The 26916-nt window shown below is 34.1% G+C and overlaps 2 protein-coding genes across 6 annotated transcripts; one reads left to right on the top strand and one right to left on the bottom strand.

Moving 5' to 3' along the window:
• Window positions 1-3367: 3367 nt before the first annotated feature.
• Window positions 3368-12256, bottom strand: LOC148313851 (mitochondrial intermediate peptidase). Of its 4 annotated transcripts, none has more exons than XM_088257380.1 (11): window positions 12168-12256; window positions 10795-10957; window positions 10049-10311; window positions 9017-9268; window positions 8509-8694; window positions 7807-8123; window positions 7456-7619; window positions 6746-6967; window positions 5802-5915; window positions 5172-5297; window positions 3368-4373 (listed from the first exon to the last, which is right to left on the bottom strand). In XM_088257380.1, the coding sequence occupies exons 2-11, from the start codon at window positions 10948-10950 to the stop codon at window positions 4062-4064; spliced, it is 2112 nt and encodes a 703-aa protein (XP_088113506.1). In that variant the 5' UTR covers window positions 10951-10957; window positions 12168-12256; the 3' UTR covers window positions 3368-4061. The 4 variants fall into 4 exon arrangements, with proteins under 4 accessions (XP_088113506.1, XP_088113498.1, XP_088113490.1 ...); XM_088257372.1 differs by lacking the exon at window positions 12168-12256 and adding an exon at window positions 11669-11857; XM_088257364.1 differs by lacking the exon at window positions 12168-12256 and adding an exon at window positions 11673-11810.
• On the top strand, window positions 11891-26470 carry HDAC6 (histone deacetylase 6). Of its 2 annotated transcripts, none has more exons than XM_088257326.1 (18): window positions 11891-12017; window positions 12197-12331; window positions 13443-13532; window positions 13822-13952; window positions 14024-14207; window positions 15458-15729; window positions 16083-16275; window positions 16712-16771; window positions 18351-18544; window positions 19057-19310; window positions 19911-19989; window positions 21347-21617; window positions 22617-22774; window positions 23588-23783; window positions 24158-24287; window positions 24688-25433; window positions 25514-25675; window positions 26135-26470. In XM_088257326.1, exons 1-18 carry the CDS (start codon window positions 12015-12017, stop codon window positions 26363-26365), a joined length of 3489 nt encoding a protein of 1162 aa, XP_088113452.1. In that variant the 5' UTR covers window positions 11891-12014; the 3' UTR covers window positions 26366-26470. The 2 variants fall into 2 exon arrangements, with proteins under 2 accessions (XP_088113452.1, XP_088113461.1); XM_088257335.1 differs by lacking the exon at window positions 16712-16771 and adding an exon at window positions 16825-16884.
• Window positions 26471-26916: the final 446 nt, after the last annotated feature.

The following is a 26916-nucleotide window of genomic DNA, read 5'->3' on the forward strand; positions in this document are numbered from 1 at the left end:
CTTTCTACTCAACTTTGTCCTATATTAAAATTCCTGTACAATTTTCCAACACAATTTTCATATTCCCTTATAAAATATTTTTACTCTAAAACAAGGTGTCCCAATAATGTGGCATCTTTGTCTTATTTTTTCATGGTTGTTGAAAATGTCAAGGTTCCGTAGCAAATCCAGATGATTAAAAATAGATTTCAAAACAGATATTATCTATATTATTACAGAGGTAGTTCATAAACTTTTACTATCACAGATTATTATTGTATGCACATACATATGTAATTTGTCATTACTTTTCATAATGCTCTTAGTTATGTTAATTTTATTTCAAGTATCATATTTTTTTATTTTAATAAATCAGTTAGTAATTTTGTCCCCTAGATATAAAAAAAATGTCCACATAATTTAAGTTTAAGGTAGTTTGCAAAAGCGCTTCTTTGCAATAATTAATCTTTTGCTGTCATCAAATCTGTTTTTAGCCTCTTGAATGTTTTACACGATTTATTTGACTTTTAATCAACTTATTTGATTAATATGTTAATTTTTGTACATCTGTATGAAGTATAGTACTCATAAATATGAATTGTTGCATACTGGCACTTTTGCTTACTATTTTGGGAATCTGTACTACACTACACATCAATAGATTTTGTATGGAATTGATAATACATATTGGGGTCATTTGTTGCGGTTGATTTGGAAACACCGTGGTTTATCTGTCTTGCGAGGTTAATGTTATTCCAATATCTCGGTGCATATTAAAGTACTTAATTGTTCGAGAATTTCATTATTTAATGATTCGGCAGTTTAATAGTGGTTTTTCCATGTATGTATTTTCGTAATAAAATTTATCTGTTACCACAAAAAAAAATGATGTGACATGTGCCGAAAAAATGGCACGATTTTCCAATGGTTTAGAGCACTTTGCGGCTTCTTACGTGCTACTAGTCCAAACTCGGTTTCTCAGAGTTAAAATAACCGCATCAGTTGAGGTCTGAAAATCTTCTTGACAATGAGACGTCATTTAAATAATCTTATCAAAGTGATTGTTGCTGAATGATCAGCCAAAAACCACGTAAATCAATCCATAGAATTTACATGATATAGATCGTAAGCTAAGCATACATACACATGACATTTAAATGATGAAAAAATGGCACGCTAAAAAAATTTGTTCTATCTTTTTTATAAACCCTATAACTTTGGTGTAAAAAAATTGTGATAAGTTATAAAGATAAATTGAATTATATAAAATGGTAATTTTGTCTCCATATTTTTTTGTTCATTCAATAAAATGTAATGACATACCCCAGAGGTAAGATCACCTAAATCTCATAACACTGCTAATTTACGTGAAATCAGTTTCATATTTTTATAAAAAAGTATGTGGAGGCACTGTATAATTTAAAAATTATCTACAATGATTATCGATATTATTATTTCTGCATATGTACAATACAATAAAATCAATACAGTACATGTTTACTCGACAGAAATGTAGTCACTGTGGTAAATCAGTGGTCATCCATCTATGGAAAGTTATTCTCACAATACGAGTATGTACTAATGTTGATTATGTATTCCGAGTTAGATTTATTTAATACATATTATTATGTACTCTGTCTCTTATAATTGAATAAAATATGATTTATTTATGATTAGAAGTGATAAATAAGTTTTTTAAAAAGTGATAAATATTGTTTGATTTAAGCAAATAAAAATATAAAAACACATCATGTGAGCTTTATTCATCACCAAATCTCTTAATAAAAAATGTACACACGAATGTAATTGCATAAAAGAAACAGCAATGTCTTAGAATATCTCATAAATTCTCTTAAGCGAATCGCCATCTTGAAAAGGTTGTGTTGGCTTTGATATATAAGCACATAGGCTGCGAAGTGATGGTAATTTACCAGAAAAATTTAACTCAAGTGGTAAAAAAACAAGTGTGTTCTTTAATAATTTCAACATGTCTTACCACAAAGTAAATGCCGAAACAGTAAATAAAATAGAAAATTGATAATTTTAAATGAATGAGGATAGTATAATAGTTAGGAGTGAGAAATAATATTTATCTCTTTTTTGTATGGACTTTGTTACAAGGTCAAACTTTTATCAGGATCAGAGAATGTCGCCATATAACATTTAAAAAAGATAAGTATATAAAAATCAATAATTTTTATAGATCAAAGTGTGAAATTTCTTTCTAATCTAGATCCAAATTGGCAATTCGAATGTCGATTTTAATCTTACAGAGAAATTTTTCACACTTTCATTGTGGCTTTGATTAGCGCTAAAAATTCTCTCTTTTGAAAATCAAATAGATTTTCCCAGAATGTTCTCCTAACAATGTGATCAAGTTTTCAAAACTAACTTCCGTTATTTCTTTAAGTAACTAAAGAATTAAATTTAACTTAATAGCTTAAAAGATTCACTAAAACTGCACGCTTGGCATCAAAATCATTATTAACTATGAAGAATTGCAGAAGACGAACTCTAAATTCTTCCCAGCCATTCGATCTATATTTAGTTACTAGGAGCTCTAAAGTGAGTGACTGCTTGTAAGGAGAGACAATTCTAGAATGACCATTCCCAGACTACGTGGGTATTCACATGATTGCGGGATATTGTTGTTACCACTGACACCAACATACACACATTCCTTACAAAGTAAAAAGACACAATCATAAAAAAAAAATTGATTCTAAAACGTTACACTTCAACAAACTTATCTTTAAAATTCTAAAAAAATTGGATATAAAAGTTTGTCAGATAGTTTTGTAAATTTTTACTCGCTCTAAATTATTTTTGTATAGTAAAAAAATCGCAATGGCTCCACACCCCTATCTATTCTCGAGAAGTTTGTTGAAATGTAAAATTTTATGTTAAGTTTCTTTGGAAAGGAAGAATAAAATACGGCACGGTTGCCCCCGTGCGCAACTCACCTTCACAACCTTGTCATGACTTATTTATTGACTTGGCGTTTAACTTGTAGAACTCCATTTTAATTTATGTATTAATTTTAAATCAAACACAGATTTTTTTGAGTCTACTAAGTTGTATTTTATTAACAAAAAACACATAAAAAATTATATTGTGACAATTGTTTCGCCTTGTTAGGGCATTATCAAACGAATGTCGTTTGATAATGCCCTAACAAGGTATTATCAAACGACATTCGAATGTCGTAGACTCAAAAAAATCTGTGTTTGATTTAAAATTAATACATAAATTGTCATGACTTCCTAATTTAATTTCCTAAAATGCAGGAACTGGACTAACATATTTTGCTTATGAAATTATTCACATAATATGTAGTATGTGATGCCTCTTCAATTTTGGGATTCAAATCAGTTAGGTACATAAAGCCTTGTGTAAGATTTATCAAATCACCCATGTTGTTTAAATGTTTTATTTTATAAATAAGTTTTTTTACACATATACTAAAATGCGCTCAGCGCACCTTCAGACATTCAGTCTTATAAATGCTATACATAATCTTATAAAAACAAGGTAACAATAATATGAGTACATCGTAACAAAAAAGATGACTGTATTTTTGTGGATTTTACTCATTTAGTATATTGCTTTATACAATTATGTAGATCCAAGTCGGGCGAAGGCTTTTGAAATATAGAGCTACTGCAGAATCCTCAAAATATCATGGATAGAATGAATAATAAATTATGCTGTCTCGCACAAAAGTCGGTGCAAGCTTGTGATATCTGTCAAAAGATAATGCTTCGGACACATGATATAAAGTCCAAAGTGTTGCCTGTTGAATTCATAAAACAGGAAAAGGTAGACGGTAGTTGTCATTGGAACAATGGAAACTAAACTCTGGATAGGTCTCAGGGAGGAATAACTGTTCCCTGGCGATAGACAAAGACTAGTATAAGCCATGATGGACACCCATGCCTGAAAACGGTCATGGTGCCAAAGGCAGAAGATCCACGCAGATAATGGTAGAATAAGAAGATACATTGCCCTTCATCACAAAGGAAATACGTATATACGAAAATTCAACTGCATAAAACAAAACAGTAGAACTATTTAAGTGTTATTCATCGCTTTTCATTGACTCTGAGAACTCTGTTGATATGATCCTGGTGATGGTCTAACTCGTCAGCGAGGGCATTGGCGAGAGATTCTGGGGTAATGGCCTGCGGCTTGAGGTACTGGGAGAGTAGCTCCTGAGGGGTCTTTGAGCCCCCGTGTTTCAGGATGCCATTCCGGAATCTGTCTCCCGCCCCCCGGGAAAGGGGGTCGGCCGCAAACCCATTCCTCCACGTGCTCCAAGCCACAGCTCGCGATATGAGGTAAGAGTAGTACTTGGCTCCGTAACTGACCAAATGACTGAAGCGGTGCTGCCAAGCCTAAAAGTATATATTACAAATTAGATCAGTATTACGCTGTATTATTTCATCACCCGAATGCAGAACTAACCTAACTGCATACAAGGAAATTTACAGGAGAGGAAATCAAACTTTTGAAAGTGAGTTGTCTCAATCATTTAGTAGAGTTTTATTTAGATTCACAATGTTTGAATAGCTGTTTATTTGTAAGAATTTTAATAGTTGTCAGATAAACATCATAAAATGTTTTCAAATACTGAGAGCATTTTTAACCACTTTATGCTCGTGCTTTTTTCACAAAAATAGAACTAAAAATGTCAGCTTATTTTATTTTTCATTAGAGTTAACATAATTTGGAAGTTGTCCCATAAAAAAAAACAAGCAATAAAAAATAAAAAAATAAACTTAACCTAATATTAAAAATAAAAAAATAAAACAAGTTTAACTATAATAATAAGAAAAAGATAAAATTAGGTCTTTTATCGAAGAATTTCCAACAAAAAGTGTCAAGTGGCTACTGGCGAGCTCAGTTTGGTCGTTTATTATATGTAATGCAAACAAGTCAAAACATGCGAACAGTGCTCGGGTTGGCATGATACGGCACATGAGCTGTCTGCGATAGCATGTGGTTTAGAAGTAGAGCTACTCATATGCCAAAAATCAAATAAGTCTCCTTTACATCGTAATAATGTCTGGATTACACATTAGACATATATTATACATATAAAGTTAATTACGTATTATATTTTATGTTGTGACATTTAGACATTGCCATTTGTCACCAATGCCCTCATTTGAATTATAAATTAAATAACTTACTGTATTTTCTACATAAGGAAGGCTGTAGTACTGGTTTTGTATGTCTTTCAATACTTCCGTAGTACAAGTTAATTCATCAGGTGATTTGATCCCATGATATCTTTGATCCAAAGCTGAATAAAATACCTAGAACATTTCATATTTTGCTCATTAATATTTTTGTAAATAAATTTTATACATGAAATAACATAATTATTCATACAAATAACTAAATATTTATACACCACTGTACGCGGTTATCTGCAAAAATTGCGGATAGTCGCAATGGTTTGCGGGTTAAATAAAAAAAACTTGGATAAAATATAGTTATATTTTTTATTGCATTAACCTTTCCGGAGTACAAAAATTGATGTCCGACTTTCTCTGGGGAGTGGGTTTTTTTTACATGAATTTTTTTTTCCTTCCTCAATTCGATGAATTATGAAGATAGAAATTATGTTAAAATAATTTAAAAAAATATTTTTCAATTATGACAAAATTACCCACAAATATCCACAGGTGTCATTGCTATACAAGTGACAGACGCACTTCGACGTTCATTAACGTCGATACTCCTTTAAGGAAAATTCGCACTGACGTTCATTTACGTCCATACTCCCGGACAGGTTAAGAAATATATAAATTAGCTACCTGCTGTTGCATGTCGCTAGCACCAAACACATGTTTTGAGGCGCAAAGTCGTTGGATCATTTCTTCTGGCATCGGTTCTTGTGTTTGAAAATGTTTCGCAAATAATCGGACAACCTGGAAAATTACAAATTACTGCTGCAGATTTAGTAACTCTTTACCAAACATCTCCAAGATTGGCTCGTCTGCTTCAGACTGGACTTGGAACAAATGCTTAGCTAAAGATTTTGGAATCGAGAATTGCAGCACACTCTCCACACTATGTAACCTTTAGATGGACTATATTGTTAATAGTTTGATACTATCGACAGTGGCTCATCATAATCGCAATTATTTAATCATGTAGTTATTCTAATCACTAGCAATTCACTGCCAGTGTCATACTGCCCATCACCCCTGTCACTGCAGGTAGAGGAAATGGAAGGAGAGTAGAGGAGGGACAAAGATCCAGTGTTGCCAATCAAGTTGAAAAATGTTTGCGCAACAGTCTGGACACAACAGTAACCCTTAGGGCGTTTGTGCACTACACGGAATTTTACCATCCAGCACTTTAGTTAGCATGATAAACGGCTTAGATTGGCTTGTGCTATTGTCTTTCTTTCTTCGGATCGGTTTGCTCGATCGGTGCGTGATCACAGTGCGCGTATGTCGATCACGCTAAACAGTCATAATCTTTTTTATTTTTCAAAACCGGACTGCCGGACTGTAAAATTCCGTGTAATGCACAAGCGCTGTTAAGATAATTATGAAAAAGAATTTTATTTTTACTCATGAAAATTTGACCATTCTCAATAAACATACATATTATTCGATGCATTAAAAAAAACTACTTTATCCAGAAAATAAAAATAAAAACCACATAATTTATGCAAAATATGAAGTGTTGTGTAGTTTCCCAACAAAATTTTAATTATTTTTTATTTGAATAAATTGATGAAATGAGTCACCTCAGGGTTACCGGTAAAGTACTCCATCAGTATGGAGGGTACCTCGGCCAGGTCAGTGGGGCAGCGTGTGCCGGACACGTGCTGGTGCGCAGTGCGGCCGAGCATGGAGTGCATGGCGTGGCCCAGCTCGTGGAACAGGTTGTCCACCGCTCCGGGAGTCAGCAGCGCGGGCCCTCCCCATGTCCCGCAGCCCAGCGACAACATCACCACCACTATTGGGTTCTGAGAATCAAACATCAAATGGGTCACTTGTGGGGAGACATATTTTATATACAGACACAAATAATTGCTAGAGTTTTACATCAATTATTACCGTCTGCCGCACACATAGTGTTATTTGGCTAAGCTATAGGTGTCATGCTTAAATGAGGGACAATGCTATAGCAGTCATAAACCGAAAAAGAGAAAGAAGATAGATGCCTTTGAGATGTTGTACTTAAAGCATACGCTTGATGATTCATCTTTAGAGTTGAATGTGCCTGACATACCGTCTTCCATTTGTCCTAAACACATTCTTCAATACGCTGGGCATAATCAGGATAGTCTGGATAGAAAGGAGAGAAAGAAGGAGTGTCACCTAGAGGTAGCCGGAACCACAAAGTCACAAGTGTAACAGTCTATTCTTCGGCAGAGGCTCTCAGGACCACAGGTTGCTGGGATAGACGGAGGAATGTCACAAAAATAATCCACAACGGTCTTGATTATCTAACCTGATATGTTCCATCGGGAAGCAGCTTTCCTCCCCGAATAGTGAAATGGCAATCTTGATGAGGTTTGTGCGCTCGCTCGTAGAAATCACAGTAGATATGTCCCAATAAGCCTTCCGACTCATGGACTACAGCTAATTTGTACACATCTGGAGACCAACTTTCACCTAAAAGAGATATCATGACTGGTCCAAACAATATGATTAATACATATTTCAACAATTTAAGCGTAATTGAATTCTACCAATTATTCTCAGAAACTCAAAAAGGTAGGTAGAGGAATTCATAAATAAATAGATAATTACTAAAGATTCAATACAATAATACCATATCTCGTAAAATACATGTACAAACCTGGTTCCAGTTCTTCGTGGTTTAGTGATATTCCATAAAGTGATTGTACTAGCAGGTTGAATCCCTCCATACACGCTCCGAGGGAGAAGTACGGACTGTACTCGGAGCTGGCCACCTTCAGCCAGTCCTTCTTGGCCTTCTGGGTGAAGTACGGAGTGTCCCATATCCCCAACTGCTTGGCATAGGGAACCTCAATCTTCTTCATGCTCAGCATCTGGTCAAAGTCCTGTTGGGCCCTTCCCTTCAAGTTATCAGAGAGAATGTCCAGGAATTGTTGAACATTTGAGGCAGTTTCCATTGTGCTCGCTTTTATAGCGCTGAAAATTTTGAAGTAGCAAAATTAGAACTAAATAACTAATTAACCCTTTAAGTAGTACTGGGAGAATAATTTCCTACCATACCTATATGGAGCCACACGTGTGTCTGAGAAACTAAAAAAAATACTCCAGAAAATTAAAATTAAGTATGAAACTTATTATGCCACCTGTAAGGATGTCAGCAGAACTTATTTACTAATTTACTGCTCAATAAAATTCAGACAAATTGAACAACATATTTTTTTTAATTCAAAAATAGTTCCTAGATTTCCGCAACTTAAAAGATTAAACTAATTTTGAAAATAGATTAAATAAAGACAGCTTCTTTGGTACAATTCAATTGTAATAGCGACTTGTAAATTGATGAAATAAATAATTAATTTACCGATCAGCATAGCTACTGAACCCACAGAGTTGTGCCATTTCGTATCGGCAACTCAGTAAGTTGAGCAGTGTTTGCTCCTGCAGGGGGTCTGGAGAGAGATAGAGTCTATACGCTGCCTCTCTCGCTCGCTCCTCACCACTCTCCACCTGAAGTCCCGATACCATCACCTCTCTATCGTTGCCAAAGCTAAAAATATTTCAAGACATTATTTACAAATGACAAATATAGTCAAAACATATACAGTCCGCCACAGGGTAACCAAATTCAGGACTATTTGCTCTTTGAGTACACCACAAGCTTAATTTTCTTACCTGTATTGTTTGGCCCTGAGATGATTAGTAACTCTGCTAAATTTTAGACCACCGAATAGAGTGATAGTCTTGAGGATAACCGTTTTAGAAGGTATTGAAAAATTATTTAGAGTGCCATTGAAAAACGCCTAAAGTCGGGTGAGTTTTGACATGCCGATTCCAAAACTGAAAAAAATAGAAGGCAAAAAATAACTTACTACTCCCTTAGAGACGATGGTATAACATCCCCCCGCACTTTTCTCGGTGTAGAACAACCAGCCATGAACCTTTGTCCAATCTGTAGAATGGCGTCGTTCAACTGTACAACTCTCTTTCGAGGACCAGTATCGAGATGGATTCCACATTGTTCAAAATCAAATAAAAATAATTCAGCTACATGTTGATCGCCGGAATTTTCATTAAGAATAGAGTTTTTTAATGCATCGTATAATGGGCGGTGTGTATTTAACCTGAAAAGAAAAATTATAGATTACAAAATAGTAAGTGCATTTTACAAAATTAATATTTAAAATAAATATTCAAATTTATTTATTCTCAATCACAAAAGGATTAAAGACAAAATAATGGCAACATTATTGAATGGATAAATCACATAGAGTATAGGCCAGTTATAATGCGTCTTTTATAACCCGCATTTGGATATACTGCAGGTCCACCATTTCTTACTCAAACTACAACCAAAATAAAATTATAGGGCGATTAGTGTCTAAACTTTGGAAAAACGCTGATGAAGAATGCCACTCCACAGAAAAATTTATAATAAACTTTCTACAAAAATGTAATAAGTGAAAGCAAAAATTACCGGTAATTAGAAATTTATTAACCGATAATTTGGTAATGGAATTTAGTTATATTTACCTTTAGAATGATGAACCAGTGATGTACTCTAGTAGTTTCACCAGTTGCGGTTTCGTTTACTCTTAGATAATGTTTACTTTCAGTATTGTTTCAATAAAATAACTTTTATGATTAAGTACAATTCATTTAGTAATTTTATTTTGTATGAAAATATATTTTTCCTAAACCTATTTATTCCATGTTAGTAGAAGGGTGACTCATTGGTTGAGAGTAGTCTCAAATTTGCAGGTTTCCTATTTGAAAATATTTGTCGAAAAATAACCCCAGAAAATCTCAAGAAATGACTACAATTTAGTTGACATTTAGTATGATGCAGCAGTAAAAGCTTTTGGACTGTACGGTTAGAAAAGTTCAAAATAAATAATATTTACTTTTCTACGACTCCAGAAACACTGATACATGCATCTTCAGCAGCATGTCGGTAGTGCACACTGGGATGGGCTATCCGAATAAACTCTGATAAATCCGCCACTTTGCAAAGAGTGTCCGACAATTCATCAAATATTTCCACCATTGGCCTTTGTCGGTTTGTGCTGACTGCTTCATCTATCAGGTCATTGCTTTTGAAGATAGCATTCTCTTTAAATAAGTAAAATCCATCATTTCCGCGCAAATCTTCCCTTTTAAAAAGTCCCTGTCAAAAGGAAAAAAAATTAAAAGCGCCATCCAGATAAGAATATTCAAACAAAAACAAAATTATAATTTAAATTTGACACACTAACTTTTTGATTTTCCATTTTATAATTTTAATGTAATTTTGTTTTATAATCACTATAAATATTTTAATACAACTTATTTATAATATCCGGTTTCGAAGCTAACCGCTTCTTTATCAAGACTGATTAATACTAAAAAAGTAAGTTTTTTTAGTATTAATCAGTCTTGATAAAGAAGCGGTTAGCTTTGAAACCGGTAGACATTATAATTAAGTTATAATAAAATATTTATAGTGATTATAAAACAAAGTTACACTTTAATTATAAAAACAAAATTATCAGTGAGTGTTTTGAACCATGAAATCCTATGATTAGATACTTCTAAATTACTTAACAAAGACATTAATTTCAGATGCTGTTTCATCGGAGTAAAAAATAGGAATTTCAGTTGAAATACTTACTGTATCATCCTTTACTAAACTAAAATTCAATTTAGAGCGAGGCCTGTGATTGAAAGCAGTGGCCAAGGGTGATAAAGTGCTCACTGAACAACATTGTGGATTTTTTAATTTTACTGATTTTTTTATAATATTCTTACATCGTAAAATTCCATTCATTGTGACCCTGCGGAAAACACAAATGTTAAAAAGTAAATTACACCACCCAGACTTATTATTTTACTGAGTGCAAATTCAGAAAATGAAAAATAAACCATAAATAAGTAAATTTCTCAGGTTTTCACATTTGTATTGCCATTGTGTATCGAAAGTCCTACAGCAATTTTGCAACTTGTAAAAGCTAATTTAATATTTGTTGAATTATCTTTCCTGCACTAACCAATGTAAAAACGTATAATTTGCATTTAACAAAGGATTCGCTATTAATCCCTGTGTTCAGTTAAGTAAAAAGTATACTGAATTCTACTACATTTTAATATGATTTAGATTTATAATTAAACATGTTTCAATATGCAATTATTTTATTTTTTTTGTTTATAAAGTAGTAAAAAAATCTATCTGAAAGTGTCTGTCAAAGAGACGAAACTTGTGAATAGTGGCACTCCCAAATGCCATTATGAATCTGGGATTATTTTATTTATTTTCGTGAAATTAAAATAGTAATATAACCTCGAATTAATTGTAGGGAAAAAATAAAATATATATATAACACAGCAATGACTACATAAGAGAACCTGGTTGGAAACTGCATTATAAATTTGTAATTCTGAGATGAAATAACCATAAGAACTTGTCCATCAAATTGTTAACATCAAGATTTCATCATGTAGGTTTAGGCCTTACGGTGATAAATTGCGTAGGATTAAGGATTACTCACATACCCAAATAAGGATACTTGCAGAGGACAGAAGAATAAAGAATTTAGCTCTCTCCCGTTATGGTATCATTATCAGTATAACACTTTCAATTCAACTTTATCTAATTTTTGAAGTTTGCGCAACTAAAAAAATACTCGAAATATTTTCGACATCCAGCTGTCATTTCTGTCGGTAATTGGGAAATCTGCATTTTAATTTGCTATTTTTCTATGATTTTGCGCGCAGTTATGTGGGAAATTTGGGGTTAGGCTGCATATTTGGCCCAGTTCGCTTATCTAGTATTTATGATTGTTAAATATTGTGTAACGTTGCGATTTTAATATTATTATTTATTTAACCGCGTACATGGTAAGTTTGAGTACATATTTAGTTCTATATATCTTTAAATCCACCACAAAGAATTCCATTGTTTACATTCTCTTGTCATGTTTCAACTAAGCTTCGACGTTATAAATTTATTTTTTTTCGTATTAAGGATTATTATTTAAGAGAGTTTACTTGATATAAATGTTGAATGTGCATTTTAGGCTACTCCTCCTCCTTCACGACGTACTAGTAATGAAAGCAAGAAAGCTTCCGTTGGCAGTGGTTCTGGTGTGACCACGAGAAATGGGGCACGAAAAGCAAAAATACAAACTAGAGCCATGTCAGGGACGGCTAAAGTATGTTTATCTTTATTATAATAAAAAATAATTTTTCTCTAAAACGCCTTTGATCAACTAATATTTCGTTTATTTCATAATAATTAGTTTTCTTTTATTTTTGTACAATGTATGAGGAGATGCATGAATGTGGAAGAGGCGAATAATGGTTGCAAAGACAGATTGGTGTGGTGTTCGATTCTCTCTGCCTACCCCTGCGGAGAAGCGGCTTGATGGTTAGTTAGTTAGTTAGTAACTACATAATTGCTGTAAATTTTTAATCCCTTGACCTTCATAACTATTCTAGTACATATCAGATAAAAATTGTAAATAAGCGTTTATTAATTTACAGTCACTAGTTTATTGTAGTAATAAGCAAAGAATCGGTGAAAAGACCTTATGTCTTTTCACCTATTATTTTTTGTAAAAAAAATGTAAAAATTTACGATTATAATAGTATTCATTTTGATCTTAAATATTTTTTATAAATGCGTCTAAAATATGGATATTTGAAATTATCTACAATAGCAAATTTTTGTGCGCTACAAAATCGTTTCATTCTTAATACAATCATACGTACCCGCTTTTCTGGGAGGAGTGATCGTCTCTTTCAGCTTGTAGTCTTAACTCACAGCAAAGAGTGCCTCTCGAACTTCTCTGGGGCAGAGAGCAATGATTGAGTTTGTCATTTTTAAAAACGGCCAGCCATTTTGTATATCCTTATTCATAAAAAAAGGGAAAATTGTAAAATGACGATTTTTATAGATTTGTAGTAACACAATTAGAATCTAAAAAATATTACTGAATTATAGTAATAAATTAAAAATACCATAAAATAACCTCGATTCATGAATAGACCCTTTTGTTTGATGTTGTATTTCATATCAAATTCTTCAGCTAATAGATTAGGAAATGCTAGAATAGATAACTGCTTTGTTTGTTTTATCTTGACATTATTCGTAACTCACTCTATTTCATTTATGATTTCAAGTCTTTTCGGGAAATCACTTATTAAGGTATGCATCTTTCCTTATGCATAGATGAAAATTTTATTGTTTTTGAAAATATTTGATATTGTATTTATGTATTTTCTTTTAAATTAATTATCTTTACAAAATTGTTTTTTTTTCAGCCTTCATCCGCATTGCTTGCTGCCAAGAAAAAAGCTCAATTGAAGAAGAGAACCTCATTCGATATTGATCTCAGGGACCACTATCAAACTGTATGTTACTGATAAATTACGAAAATACTTTAAATAATGCCATATTCTAATATTTTAATAATCCAATTTGCACTTTTGAATATCTTATACAGTTTTACTAAAGTTTGTATTTCTAAATACAATTCTTGGGAATGCACTTTGATAATAACCATTCTTATAACACATTCTTACATGTCGTCGGTGGCCCGCTGTCAGCTACTAAAATAGTAAAATTAAAATACCAAATATTTTATTTAATTTATTGCATCAAATAGCTTTTTGAAAAATTAATTATAATTTATAAATGTAGGCCATGGACTCCAAAAATGTCATAAGAGGAGACGTCGGTCTCATTCTAGAACCTAGAATGTTGGAACACGAATGTCTATGGGACCCAAATTATCCTGAAAACCCTGGACGGTTGTCTTGTATCATGAAAAGGTATTAAACATCAACTATTTTCTATTGAATCAATAACCTTGTCAGAATCTAATCAAAGCTATTTACTTTAGGTGTGAAGAATTAGGGCTGATAAAAAGGTGTAAAACCCTATCACCCCGTGCCGCCAGTAAGGAGGAAGTTCTGCAGTTGCACTCGGAAAGTGTTTATGATATGCTGCTCAGCACTCATCAGTCTAAAGATGTTGACTTTCTGGAAGCTATTTCTGCTAATTTCGATGCGATTTACATACATCCTGTAAGAATATACAACATACATACATTTTGTTGAAAATTGAAATTGATTTTTTTTTTTAAATTTATTAATGTCCACAATACATATCTCTTATCGTGTCCCTACTTGGGTTTCAACTTTGTACGTTTTATAGCCTAGTCCTAATTGTGAGCGAGTATACTCTTTACAATCAAAATTACTATAAATTCATGTAATTCTTGAGTGAAAAATTCTGGAGATGGCCTTTTAATTTTTTTACACATTTTTAATTTGCTTAAATTGTGCTTACACAGCACCTGTACCTGTTTTCGAAAAATTGCAATTATATTTATATTAAAAAAAATTATGTTCCTTAATATCCTAGCATGTAATAAATATGTATGTTAACCTGTATCCAAGTAATTTTTTACTCTGAAAAAAATTTTTTTTTATTGTTTTCTACATTATAAATAAATAATATCGATCCATACAAATAACTATTCAGTGTGCTCCATATTGCGTCACCAGCTTTTCAGTCACTGTTGATTGGGAAACTTAAAACTTAACTTGTGAAACTTTAGATCCTAGCCTTATATTTTAGCCTAATTGAATGTTTCGATATTTTTTGGCCTAATTTGAAGCAATCTGATTTCCATTATGTGGGATACAACTTCAATATCAAACTAAATGAAACACTAAAACAGTTATAAATTGTGAACTAATATATATATATATATATATATATATATATATATATATATATATATATATATATATATATATATATATATATATATATATATACACATACATACATACATACATACATACATACATACATACATACATACATACATACATACATACATACATACATACATACATACATACATACATACATACATATATATATATATTTATATATATATATATATATATATATATATATATATATATATATATATATATATATATATATATATATATATATATATATATATGTATATGTATGTATATATGTATATATGTATATATGTATATTTATATATATATATATATATATTTTTTTTTTTTATAAATATAAAAATCAAATTATAGGACTGTTCATATTGAACACACATTACATGGGAAATTTACTGTTTTGTTATTTTTTTAAACTGTTTTATCAATATTTCTGAGAGAATTCGTAAGATTCACAAAAATAGCAAGTGAGCAATTTACGAAAATAGCGCATAAGAAACTATCCAACTATTACAAACATTATTTGATGAAAATGGTACAAAAAATGATTTCAGAGTACGCATGAGCTGGCTCTCATCGCGGCGGGCAGCACCATCGACCTGGTGTCGTCGGTGGCTCGTAGGGAACTGGAGTGCGGCATGGCGCTGGTGCGGCCGCCAGGGCACCACGCCATGACGGCAGAGCCCTGCGGCTATTGTTTCTACAACAACGTGGCCCTCGCCGCCAAGCATGCCGTCACCAGCTGCGGTCTCTCCAGGGTGCTCATTGTGGACTGGGACGTGCACCACGGACAGGCTACGCAACAAATGTTTTATGATGATCCAAGGTATGTATCCCACAAATATAATAATGAATTCCGGACAAACTACTCCTCTTTCTAGAATGAAATAACATCTTTGTAATTTTATTCTATAAAATGCAGTTCCACCAAGAAATGTCAGTACAAAACTTAAAACTCCTCTTTCTGATACTTTATTTAGATACAAATTAGGCTTTGGCTTCTCAGCTTGTCATTGGATTTGTGAAATCGCTGTCTGTGATTCACCCTAATTAAATGGTCTAAGATGTCAAAGAAGATTAATGTGTAAATTTTGACAGCTCTGTTACAACATGCACAAAATTAAATAATTACTTACAAGAAAGTACAAAATCTTGTTAAAAAAAATCCTTTATTTCCAGAGTGGTGTATTTCTCCATCCATCGTTACGAGCATGGCGGTTTTTGGCCAAATTTGAAGCAATCTGATTTCCATTATGTTGGCTGTGGAGCCGGCACGGGGTACAACTTCAACGTACCCCTTAACAAGACCAAGATGCAAGACTCCGATTACCTCGCTATCTGGCATCAGCTCCTCCTTCCGATGGCTATAGAGGTATAACATTATTAACATGCAGGGCATACCGCCTTATCTATAGATTTCACTAACAACAAAAAACTGCTAATTATATTTCCTCTAGAGGCATTTGTCGAGTACTTTTCAAAATATGCGTATTATGCCAAGACTAAAATTGTAGATTATGTAAGGTACAGAATATGTAAAAAAATCATAATGACTTTTAGAATAAATTGCAATTTCATAAGGTTTGAATTTGAAAAAAAAGTTATTAATATTTCGCAGGAGAATAAAACTTTGTCTAGCTTCGTTGAGAATGTCCCCTGATAGAGAGGGGGAGGAATAAAACTACTTCCCAGCCCTCCTTTCTAACTCTTAGGAAATCCTTTAAGAAGAATCACAGAATTTAAGTATCCAGATAGACTGAGAATATTTTGATTAGGGAAAGAATTGAAATATGTTTAATTTTCCTCAGTTCCAACCACAGATGATCCTAGTGTCGGCAGGATATGATGCAGCACTCGGCTGCCTTGAGGTGAGTTTATTTAACAGATTATTTAAACCTTTTCTTTTATATTTTTGTTATAGTTTTCCCCCGAATTGGTGATTTGCTCTGCCGGTTACGATTCCGCTCTTGGAGATGAGAAGGTTATAAATGACTATGTTTTTAAAGCTTTGTGAATGTCGCAATCATTTCATGAAAATTTTCATTATCACACTCTTAACTTAAAAAACTTGGTATGATCAAGTATTTTAAATACTTGAAAGTGGTCAGAACAGGAGTCAGAATAATCGGGGCGTGTATGTATGAGGAGACGCATGAATACGGAAGAGACAAAGATTGTTTGGAAAGACAGAATGGTTTGGCGATCTATTCTCTTTACCTACCCATGCAAAAACCAGCATGGTGGTTAGTTAGTTACACTATTTTTTTATATTTATATATTTAAGTTATTGAATTTGATGTTGATTAATGAAGTTATCCATTGCCCAAAAAATGTGCAATGTGAACAGTTTTAGCTGCTTTGTTTGGTTTTCAATTTACCAACTTCAAACATTATTAAAACAAGTTTATGTATCATCCTGTGACTTTAAAGGGTTCTATCAATTCACCGGACATTAAAATCCATAGAAATCATCATAATATAGAAGAGGATTATCTATATTGTAAATTATCTATAGAACATTCAAAATTGGAGCTAATAATACCATATTGCATACCTCATTCGCCGCTTCTGCAGTGTTGCCATGCCCATACAATGATTTTCATCACTTATTTTTCCAAACAAAATATAAAATTATCATGCATTTTATTATGATTATTATTATTTTTACATTAATTAAACAAATATACAGATATGCATATATCAACCAATGTTTTCTATGTTTTTTTTAAAAAAATTTTATATACCAGCTATATTTTAACAAACTTAAAAGGGCAACATAGTCACGCATTTACAACTGCCTAAAATTATCTATTTGCATTTTTTAATATAAGGACATGTTAAGCTATCACTAAAAAAATCCTAATTTGCCTCTAAAATAAAAACCGAGGCTTTTGACCTACCAATCTGTTTATGGATAAAGTGAAAAATGTATGATATATTGTTAAAATCTGTGACAGTTGAATATGTAAATTTGTATGTACAAGTACCTACCTATTTTTTAAAGTAACTTTTTTAGATACCCTAATTAAAATACCAGTAATTGGTAATATACCACAAGAAATAGTTATTCTATTTGTGTGATCAAAAAGTTGTTGGAGGGTCTTTACTCCATTATGATTTTTTCCCTTTACTAAAGAAAGAAAAGTCTTTAACCGCCCTACACATATAAACGTACGTGATACGCTTTTTTTTCTGCTCCATTGCGCTAACCCTGTGCCAAAAACATTTAATGCGAGAAAGAGAGAGGGAACACGCTAACGAAAAAGTATGTGAGTTCCGTCCTAAAAGCACCTATTATGTCCAAAAAAAATCTGTTTTCATAATTGTGTAGAAAAAAATATGATTTTTTTTCTACAGAATTAACTTAGAAAATAACCCGAGAGTAGGGTAATTAATATAGACTTTCTGGCTTAGATATTTCCCCCTAAAAAAATATTTTTTCTTTAGGGTGAAATGGAGGTAACCCCGGCTTGCTACGCCTACCTGACGCAGCTGCTGCTGGGGGTGTGCAGCTCCATGGCCGTGGTGCTGGAAGGGGGTTACTGTCCGGCGTCCCTGTCTGAGGGCGCCGCCCTCACCCTGCGCGCCCTTTTGGGGGATGCAAATCCAGCCTTGGTGCCCCTCGTGCCACCGTCACCCTCGTAAGAAAAAAAAATTGTAACAATATATATAAATACTTAATTTTTTTTATATTATACATATTCCAAAACTAAACTGTAGGCAAATTTCGAATCTTTAATGCTTCGAATCTTCAACCATTCGAAATTTTCCTACAGTTTAGTTTTGGAATATGTATAAAATGATACAATTGAGGGATATTTTCACTTTTAACTCAAAAATGTTTCTTTTGGTAAAATTACATTTGAAAAAAATTCTAAATCTCAAAATCAGATATTGTCACTTGTTCAGTACCCCAAATGTAACATTGTATAGAAATTAAAAGAACATGTAGATTTATATTAGAATTATGTTTTTATATTATTATGTATGTATGTATGTATTGTTTTATACAAATGCAGATTCAGTTTTATTTGCCTCTTGTAAAATTGTATTTATGGTACATTGACATTTATTTATATGTTATACATTACATTCATTTTGAAACAATGTCATGTTGCCTTGTCATCCTTATATTATTTTGTTTAAATTCCAGAATACAAGAGACCATCTTGAACTGCATATACGCCCACAAGCCGTATTGGAACTGCTACAACTACCAGCCGACTTACAGTACAGACACCACGGTCATGAATGTGTCGGACATCAAGAAGGAGAAACACCGGGTGCAAGTCAAGTGGCTGGGAAGTGAAGAGGTGCCAGACAAGTACGCCACCCGAGACTGCTACCCGGTGCAGCCCAAGGCCTTTGTAGACCAAGTCCTGCAGAGATTGAACCACTTGAAGATCAGTAAGTAATTAACTGATATCATTTAGAGAAAACAAAGGCCCTCTCTCTCTTTCACTCCTTCATTATGTTCCACTCTTCTTTTTATATTTCTTCTTTCTATATCATCTGTACGCATGGCCCACACACTTTTGTTTTCTCTGAATGCCTGCACTTTGTCAGAAATGAAGACTCTAAGAAGCATATCTGGCAAGAGTCTACGAGACAGAATAAGGAACGCCTGGATAAGGGAAATATGTGAGATCGAAGATGTCGTTATGTGGGGAAGGCAACGAAGGAGACAATGGTATGCGCATGTGAGGAGAATGGAACCACCCAGACTCCCCCACATTGCACTGTACGGTCAACTCCAAGGTAGACAACTCCCGGGCAGACCACCAAAGAGATGGATCGACAGCTGGGAATCGACATAGCAGGGGACTATTCCCTATTAAAAACAGGCCACAAGGCCTACACCAACCAGAAGAAGAAGACTTTGTCAGCAACTTGAGTTTTCCAAATCCCCATATTTCTGATTCTCAAATGGCTAAAGAAAATCTAACCTAGGCTAAATTTCTGATAAAATAGGATGTTTCTAATAATAAAATAATTTCTTTATTTTAGCAACCAGCCTCCTATCCCCTGATAAGCCGTGTTATGTTTATGATGAGGCTATGTTAAAGCACAAGAATATATGTGAACCGTAAGTAATTTTTTGAGCAATCTTTTAAATTAATTAAAAATTTTAAATCATGTTTATGCTGATGAAAAAAACGGTACTCTCTTTCAAAAAATAGTTTCGGGCTATATCCATAGCACCATTACAGATTTATTTTACAAATCTCTCTGACTAGTTCAATGAAGTTCATATAAAGAAATAGAAGTTAAGCCAACCCTTTGTACATATACTGCTCTTTTTCTCTAGTAAATTGCCGTCATTTTATACTTCATAAACTTTTGAAAACTCTAATCAGATACATCCTTTCAATTTGGCGATGTTATCTCAGCTGATAAAAATTAGTTTTCTTTGATGAAATTTTCATCAGTACCTATCTGAGGATATTTTATGTATCATAAATTGTCATGTTCTATTTGGTCTATGGTTTATTAGTTGGCTCGAGATATATAAATTTTTATTATCTATCAAAATACATTTACATACAAAAAATATTTTTTTATGGTACTGATTACCATAAAAATATGTTTGACCACAGTCAAATATTACATATACTTATATAATAATCGTATGTATAATTGATTTTTTCTATTTATTTAATTAATATTAGATGGAAAAAATATAGATCACAATAAGAAACAAAAGAAAAACATCGGATGAACATTGGAGGATGCGTTTGTTGAGAGGCTAGTTTGTCGCTCGGTTCAAAATAATTTTTGTTACAAATTTTAATTTCTGTCCTTTCTAATTGTATTTATTTTTTCTTACATATGTACAGTTTTATTTAACCTTTCCCTCCCGGTAATATGTATTTACTACAACTTGAAGTACTTTGAGAATATCAACATAAAATATAATAGATACGGGCTCAGAATTTTTGTATTTCACCGTAATACTTTTAGTGTTATATAAAAGTATTATAATATCCAGTTATTCATTTGCAGCAACGGAAATATATAAATTGAAAAAAAAATCGGAGATAGAATCACCAATGCACAAACGTTCCTCAGTGTAAGCGTGCGTGCCACACTTTACGTACACGCGCACGCGGCTTCATACTGTTTCCGACGATCTCATTTTAGTTGCGTACAAGTCGTCCTTCAGGGTGTTTGTGTCGCTACACTAGCTACGGCGGTTACTTGCGATGTATTTTTTAAAATCTTTTTTAGGTATTTACCAGAGCTAACATTACAAAATTGATACATTTCAACTTCAACTATGCTCAATAAAAGCAACATTTAAGAATATTTACATTTTTCCTGTTTTTAAATCACATTTTCATATGGTGTACGAAATACATATAACCGGTGCACGCGGAAGTTATTAGCACTGTAAGGGAAGGGTTAAATGCACATATTTAAGAAGTTGTCATTTAAATGTCCAGTGGTCACGTGGAGCGTCCGGAGCGACTGACGCGCGTGCACGGGCGACTGACAGACTGGAACCTGGTGGCGCGCATGCGGCGTGTGGCGGGCCGCGCGGCCACGGAGGCGGAGCTGCGCCTGGCCCACAGCGCCGCGCTCGTGGATCAAGCGCGCGCCACGGCCGCCTCCCCGCCGCGCACGCTGCTCGCGCAGCAGCAGCGCTACGACTCCCTGTACCTGCACCCCGACACTTACGCCAGCGCCTCCATGGCTGCCGGATGCGTGCTGCAGGTACGGGCACTACACTAGTACTGGTACCATAAACCAACCCTCTGCCGAACCCTCTTCTAGTAGAAGGGAAGGTCTGTTGACGACAGTCGACAGTCCGGCTTCTCCTAAGGAGTTTTGCGTGGTTTCTTCCCAGCAATGAGCAAATACTGTGAAGTTCCTGATTGGCCCACACTAGATTATCCTGTCTTGTTCGCAACACAGATTAAAATAAAACTTTTTTTTTAATCTGTGTTGCGAACAACAAGCGATAATCTAGTGTGGGCCAATCAGGAACTTCACAGTATCAGACCAGTCTGATGATGTCGGTTACGATGAAACCCGACTGCTGGTCAAATAAATTTAATGTGGAAAAAATTACATAGTTATTCTATAAAATGAAGTTCCACCAATGTTTTCCAGAAATGTCAGTACAAAACTTTTTTTTTTTCTTCTAACCCTTATCCGCACCCAATGGTATTGATGCAGTGTTATTTTGATTGTTACTTACATGCAGGCAAGGTGATCACTCCTGCGCTTTAGGTACCTGGGAATCGAACCCGGCACCTCCAGCACGGTAGCTAAACACGCTAACCACGGAGCCGGACTTTTTTTTCAGTTAGAAGAAACAAAAATCCACTTAATGGTCTATAAACCGTGTACATAATAAGCAAGGTAAATAATGCCTGTAGGAAGAGCTACCGCTATGTTGAACAATATCTCATTGGATATTGATCTGTTCCATGTGTGTGAAGGAGTTTTCCGAAGCGGGATTCTTCTACACCTTTAGCAATAGTATTCTTGCATATTTTCGATTTTAATGTAGACGCTGTAGATTTTAAGTTTGTAATGTGTATGTTAATTGTAAATAAATTGAATTGAAGTGAATTGAATTAAATGAAATTCCCATCTAAAAAAAGAAAAGTACTACAATAAGGATCTTGGTGGCGCATATACTGCGCACTGTCACAGAAGGCAGAGCCGCGCCCGGAAGAATGTACAGGTTTACTGTGATGTGTGCAGGTGGTAGACAGCGTGCTGGGGGGAGAGTCCCGCGGAGGAGTGTGTGCAGTGCGCCCTCCCGGACACCACGCCTCGGAGGATGTGCACTGCGGCTTCTGCATATTTAACAATGTGGCTGTTGCAGCCAAATACGCCTTGTCCTGCCACTCTCTTAAGAGGTAATTATCAACATCTATTTATTTATTATTTTTATTCCACCATAATTATACTCCAGTGGTTCTCATAATCATTACACTCATTGACCCCTTCTCGTAGCAATAAAACTGACTATTAACCTCGAGTGAAATAACTCTGTAGTTAAATGGTAATCCACCTCGGTAGCGTGATGGTCATCACGCTCGGCTACCATACTGGAGGTCCCGGGTTCGATTCCCAGGAGGGTGTCAAATAAATGTAAATGATTTTTTCACTCTAATATTTATTCAATATTAGCCTGGACTGGTACCTGAAGCGGAGGGTTGATCACCTTTCCTTATTGTTGTAACGATCTAGAAAACACTGTGTTTAAATGCAGTGCCCTATGCACCATCGGGTACGGATAAGGGGTTTGAAGGAGAAATATCAACCATCACAACTATATAAAAGTAAAATTATAAATTCATTTGATGTCCGGAGTGATGAATGGTGAACTTTTATTATTATTTATTGAAATTTTAACTTTTGTTTTAAAATTAAAAATACAAATACATATTTGTTTAAAAAAAATTCATCAATGAAAATGGGTCACAATTATTTTACTGTACTAAGTACTTGACATACCTGATTGTGCCAAGTTTTCTTGGTCTTCCTCTGCTTCTTTTTCCAACTACTAAATTTGTTTAACCGTTCTTTCCTTACTCATACGTTCCACATGTCCAAACCATCTCAACACACCTTTCTTAATTTTATTGATATTGCTTATATCACCCTTGCATTCTTTCCTTGTTTCCTGCCTGACATTGAATATAATTATAGAATTGAATATTCTACAGGATCTTGATTGTGGATTGGGATGTACACCACGGCAATGGCACGCAGAGCATATTCCTGGACGACCCCCGAGTGCTGTACATTTCTCTTCATCGATACGACCACGGCACCTTCTTCCCGCACACTAAAGATGGAGACCACACCAGAGTCGGGTCGGGACCTGCCGCTGGGTTTAATGTCAACATACCCTGGAATAAGGTGTTCTATCAGATCTCCAACAAACTTATTCAATCGCACTATGTACATACTTATTTATTGTAATTACAGACAGTTGGTAGAATTTCATTTGAAATTTTTAGGTAATACATATTTCCAAAATTAAACACGGTTATTGGATTGAATTCTACTTTTATTCACATATATATGATAATATGTTACTCGTTTCGTCTTATTCAGACATTAATAAGACAAAATGTCTTAATAAGACAAAATGCGTCTCATATTATAATATATATGTAAATAAAAGTAGAATTCCATCCAATAACCTTGTTTAATTTTGGATATATTACCGGAAAAAAATATATATACTTGTCAAGTTTCTTTTTTAATATGATTTTGTCCATCATTTTTAGCGAGGAATGGGTGACGTGGAGTATCTGGCCGCATTCACTCAAATTATTCTTCCCATCGCATATGAATTCAATCCAGAACTAGTACTCGTATCTGCAGGATTTGATGCTTGTATCGGAGATCCTCTCGGAGGTTAGTATGTAAATATAATATTTAAGAGATAATTAATATTGATTATATAATTATTTTTGACAATTTAATGATGGTTAGTGATTATTTAAATGCAGAACATTTTAACAAATATTCTCTGTTCCGAAATTTGAAAACTAAACCTGTTATATGTTTGCGAGATAGATTTACACATTTGTAACATTACTAATGATTTATATCATTTATGGATTTGGCATTTACTTTGTGGAATAACATAGTGATTTGAATGTGTAAATTAAACACTTTTACCAGATGGCTTTTTGAGTTTTCTAATGTAAACACAACTAATTTTAGAGTTTACATTAATAATCTCAAAAAATGGTCTTACACAAGTGTTTTATTTTTATATTTAAATCATTAATCATTTATTATGCCCGCGCAGGTTGTAAGGTGAGTCCAGAATGCTTCGGGCGCTTCACCCATTGGCTGTCCGGATTGGCCGGGGGAAGGATCATCCTGTGCCTGGAGGGGGGGTACAATGTGACGGCCATATCCTACGCCATGGCCATGTGCACTAAAGCCCTGCTTCGGGACCCTCTGGTCCACCATTACGAGTCCAGGAAGCCGCCCCACCCGAGCGCTGTAGACTCCATCAACGACGTAATAACATCTCACAAGCAGTACTGGAAGCATATTTGCTTTCAAGTGGCCCTGCCAAAAGAAAACGTTTTACCGACTCCGGAAAAAAGCCGCGGTCTGATAGTAAAAGAACCTCAATTTATCCCCATAAAAATAGAAAAAGATGACAACGAATCTAGCCTCAACAGCTCTGATCAGAATTCTTCTTACGACAGTCAAACCGTACCGGACAGTCCTAGCACCGATAGGGCAATAGACAAAGTGATTCAGGATATTGATTCTCTGACTTTAGAAAATAAGATATTAGACAAAAGTGGTGATCAAACCACCCCTGTAAAAGACGAAACTTCTCAACATTCCCAGTGCAACGAAGATGATGTAAATAAAATAAAATTTCAAAGTATGTCTGATGTAAAAGATGAACCATCTAAAGCGAAAACTGTATCCAATCCGAAGGAAAGCAGTTCGGAAGCAGGTCCTTCTAGTTCTAGCAATACTGGAGCCGTCCAGACCAAAACCCTCGTAGATTATTTGGCTGAGAACATGGATGTAAGTACAATATACTTTTATTTTTCCATTTTTATTGACTAGCTTTTTTTGTTTCTTAAATAAAGTGATGTATTTTCTAGGCAATAGTGAATGAAGAAATGTATGCCGTAGTTCCACTAAGCTGGTGTCCTCATGTGGATTCTCTCCGTCCTGAATCTAAGGATGAATATTTTGCTCAAGGAGAAAAATGCGTTAACTGTGATCACACACCAGAAAACTGGGTCTGCTTGCATTGTTTTACTGTAAGTTCAATTTATTTTTACTACCATTTCTTAAAAATTAACAAAAAAATTATTACTTCATATCAAAAGAAATAATAATTTTCTTCTCATGAATGTACTCCACATAAGTATTTTCTGTATTTAAAAAAATATTAAAATCGAGATTCACTTTAACTTTTTGATTTTTTCAGAATTTGTGATCTTACTTTTTAATGAAAATTTTAGTTATTACCTTACTTGTGTTAATATTTTTAATTTATTTTAAATGTTACTTAATTACATAATTACTTTAAATTCTTTAGATACTTACTAAGTGTTCTGTAACCATTTTTGTAAGATTCTGTGATATCTATTTTCTACTGTTGTTTATGTGGAGATTGTAATCACTTAACACAGATTACAATCTCCACACATTCAGTAAATACTTCACGGAGGATTGTGATTTGTACTATTAAAAGATTATTTATCATTTATTTGCAGAGAGCGTGCGGTCGTTACATAGAAGGGCACATGGTGGAGCATTGCGAGCGGACCGAGCACGCCTTGTCTCTCTCCCTGGCCGACCTGTCGGTGTGGTGCTCCCAGTGCGATGCCTACGTGGACCATCCCAACCTCTACCCGCACCGCTCTCGGGCGTACAGAGTCAAGTTTGGAGAAGAACTGCCCTGGTCCTATGAAACCAATCAGCCCCCTGAATTATCACTTATTTGATATTATTTTATTGTTTTCTGAACTTATTATAATTATTTATTTACATTACTTTTACAATTATTTAATATTTTTTTGAATATTATTATTTAATTAAAATGACTAACTACAAAATGGTGTTTTATTTAATGCAATTATTGACAGCTAAGGTGGAGATTGACCGGAGCATTTTGTCGTAACATCGCTCGCGGCGAGCATCCGAAACTATGGATGGAGCGCTCCGCTCGCTGTACTGACTATACAAATGCTCGCATCGTAACGTGTTCCGTTAGGACGAAATGCTCCGGTCAGTCTCCACCTTAAAAAAAGTAATTAAATGGATCCTCTCCCTCAAATATTATTGCCTGGGTAATATTATAAACAAACCACACGCTAAATGTAAACAAATTCAAACATGGCGACTTTCTAACCACTGATAGCCAATGAATGCACTTCATATTCAGATAGAGCATGCTAATTCAACAAACAAGCAAAGCTGTGACATTTTGTTGAATGACAACTGACAAGTGGATGACAGCTGTGGAGAGACAGGTATTTGTAAATTAACTTTGATT

This window comes from Brachycentrus maculatus, unplaced genomic scaffold (genome assembly GCF_059751285.1).
Source record: "Brachycentrus maculatus isolate JH-2025_06_01 unplaced genomic scaffold, ASM5975128v1 h1tg000005l, whole genome shotgun sequence".
NCBI classification, from domain to species: domain Eukaryota; kingdom Metazoa; phylum Arthropoda; class Insecta; order Trichoptera; family Brachycentridae; genus Brachycentrus; species Brachycentrus maculatus.

Excerpts from the sequence above, each read along its gene's own strand:
- LOC148313851 (XM_088257356.1), bottom strand. The coding sequence starts at position 11,575 with ATGGTTATTTCATCTCAGAATTACAAATTTATAATGCAGTTTCCAACC. Across the intron at positions 9,269-10,048 it reads GTTTCTGGAGTCGTAGAAAA|GTTAAATACACACCGCCCAT; the intron begins GTAAATATTATT and ends TTTTCTTTTCAG. Across the intron at positions 5,916-6,745 it reads ACTTTACCGGTAACCCTGAG|GTTGTCCGATTATTTGCGAA; the intron begins GTGACTCATTTC and ends GTAATTTTCCAG.
- HDAC6 (XM_088257326.1), top strand. Across the intron at positions 16,276-16,711 it reads TCCTTCCGATGGCTATAGAG|TTCCAACCACAGATGATCCT; the intron begins GTATAACATTAT and ends AATTTTCCTCAG. Across the intron at positions 19,311-19,910 it reads ATTGAACCACTTGAAGATCA|CAACCAGCCTCCTATCCCCT; the intron begins GTAAGTAATTAA and ends TCTTTATTTTAG.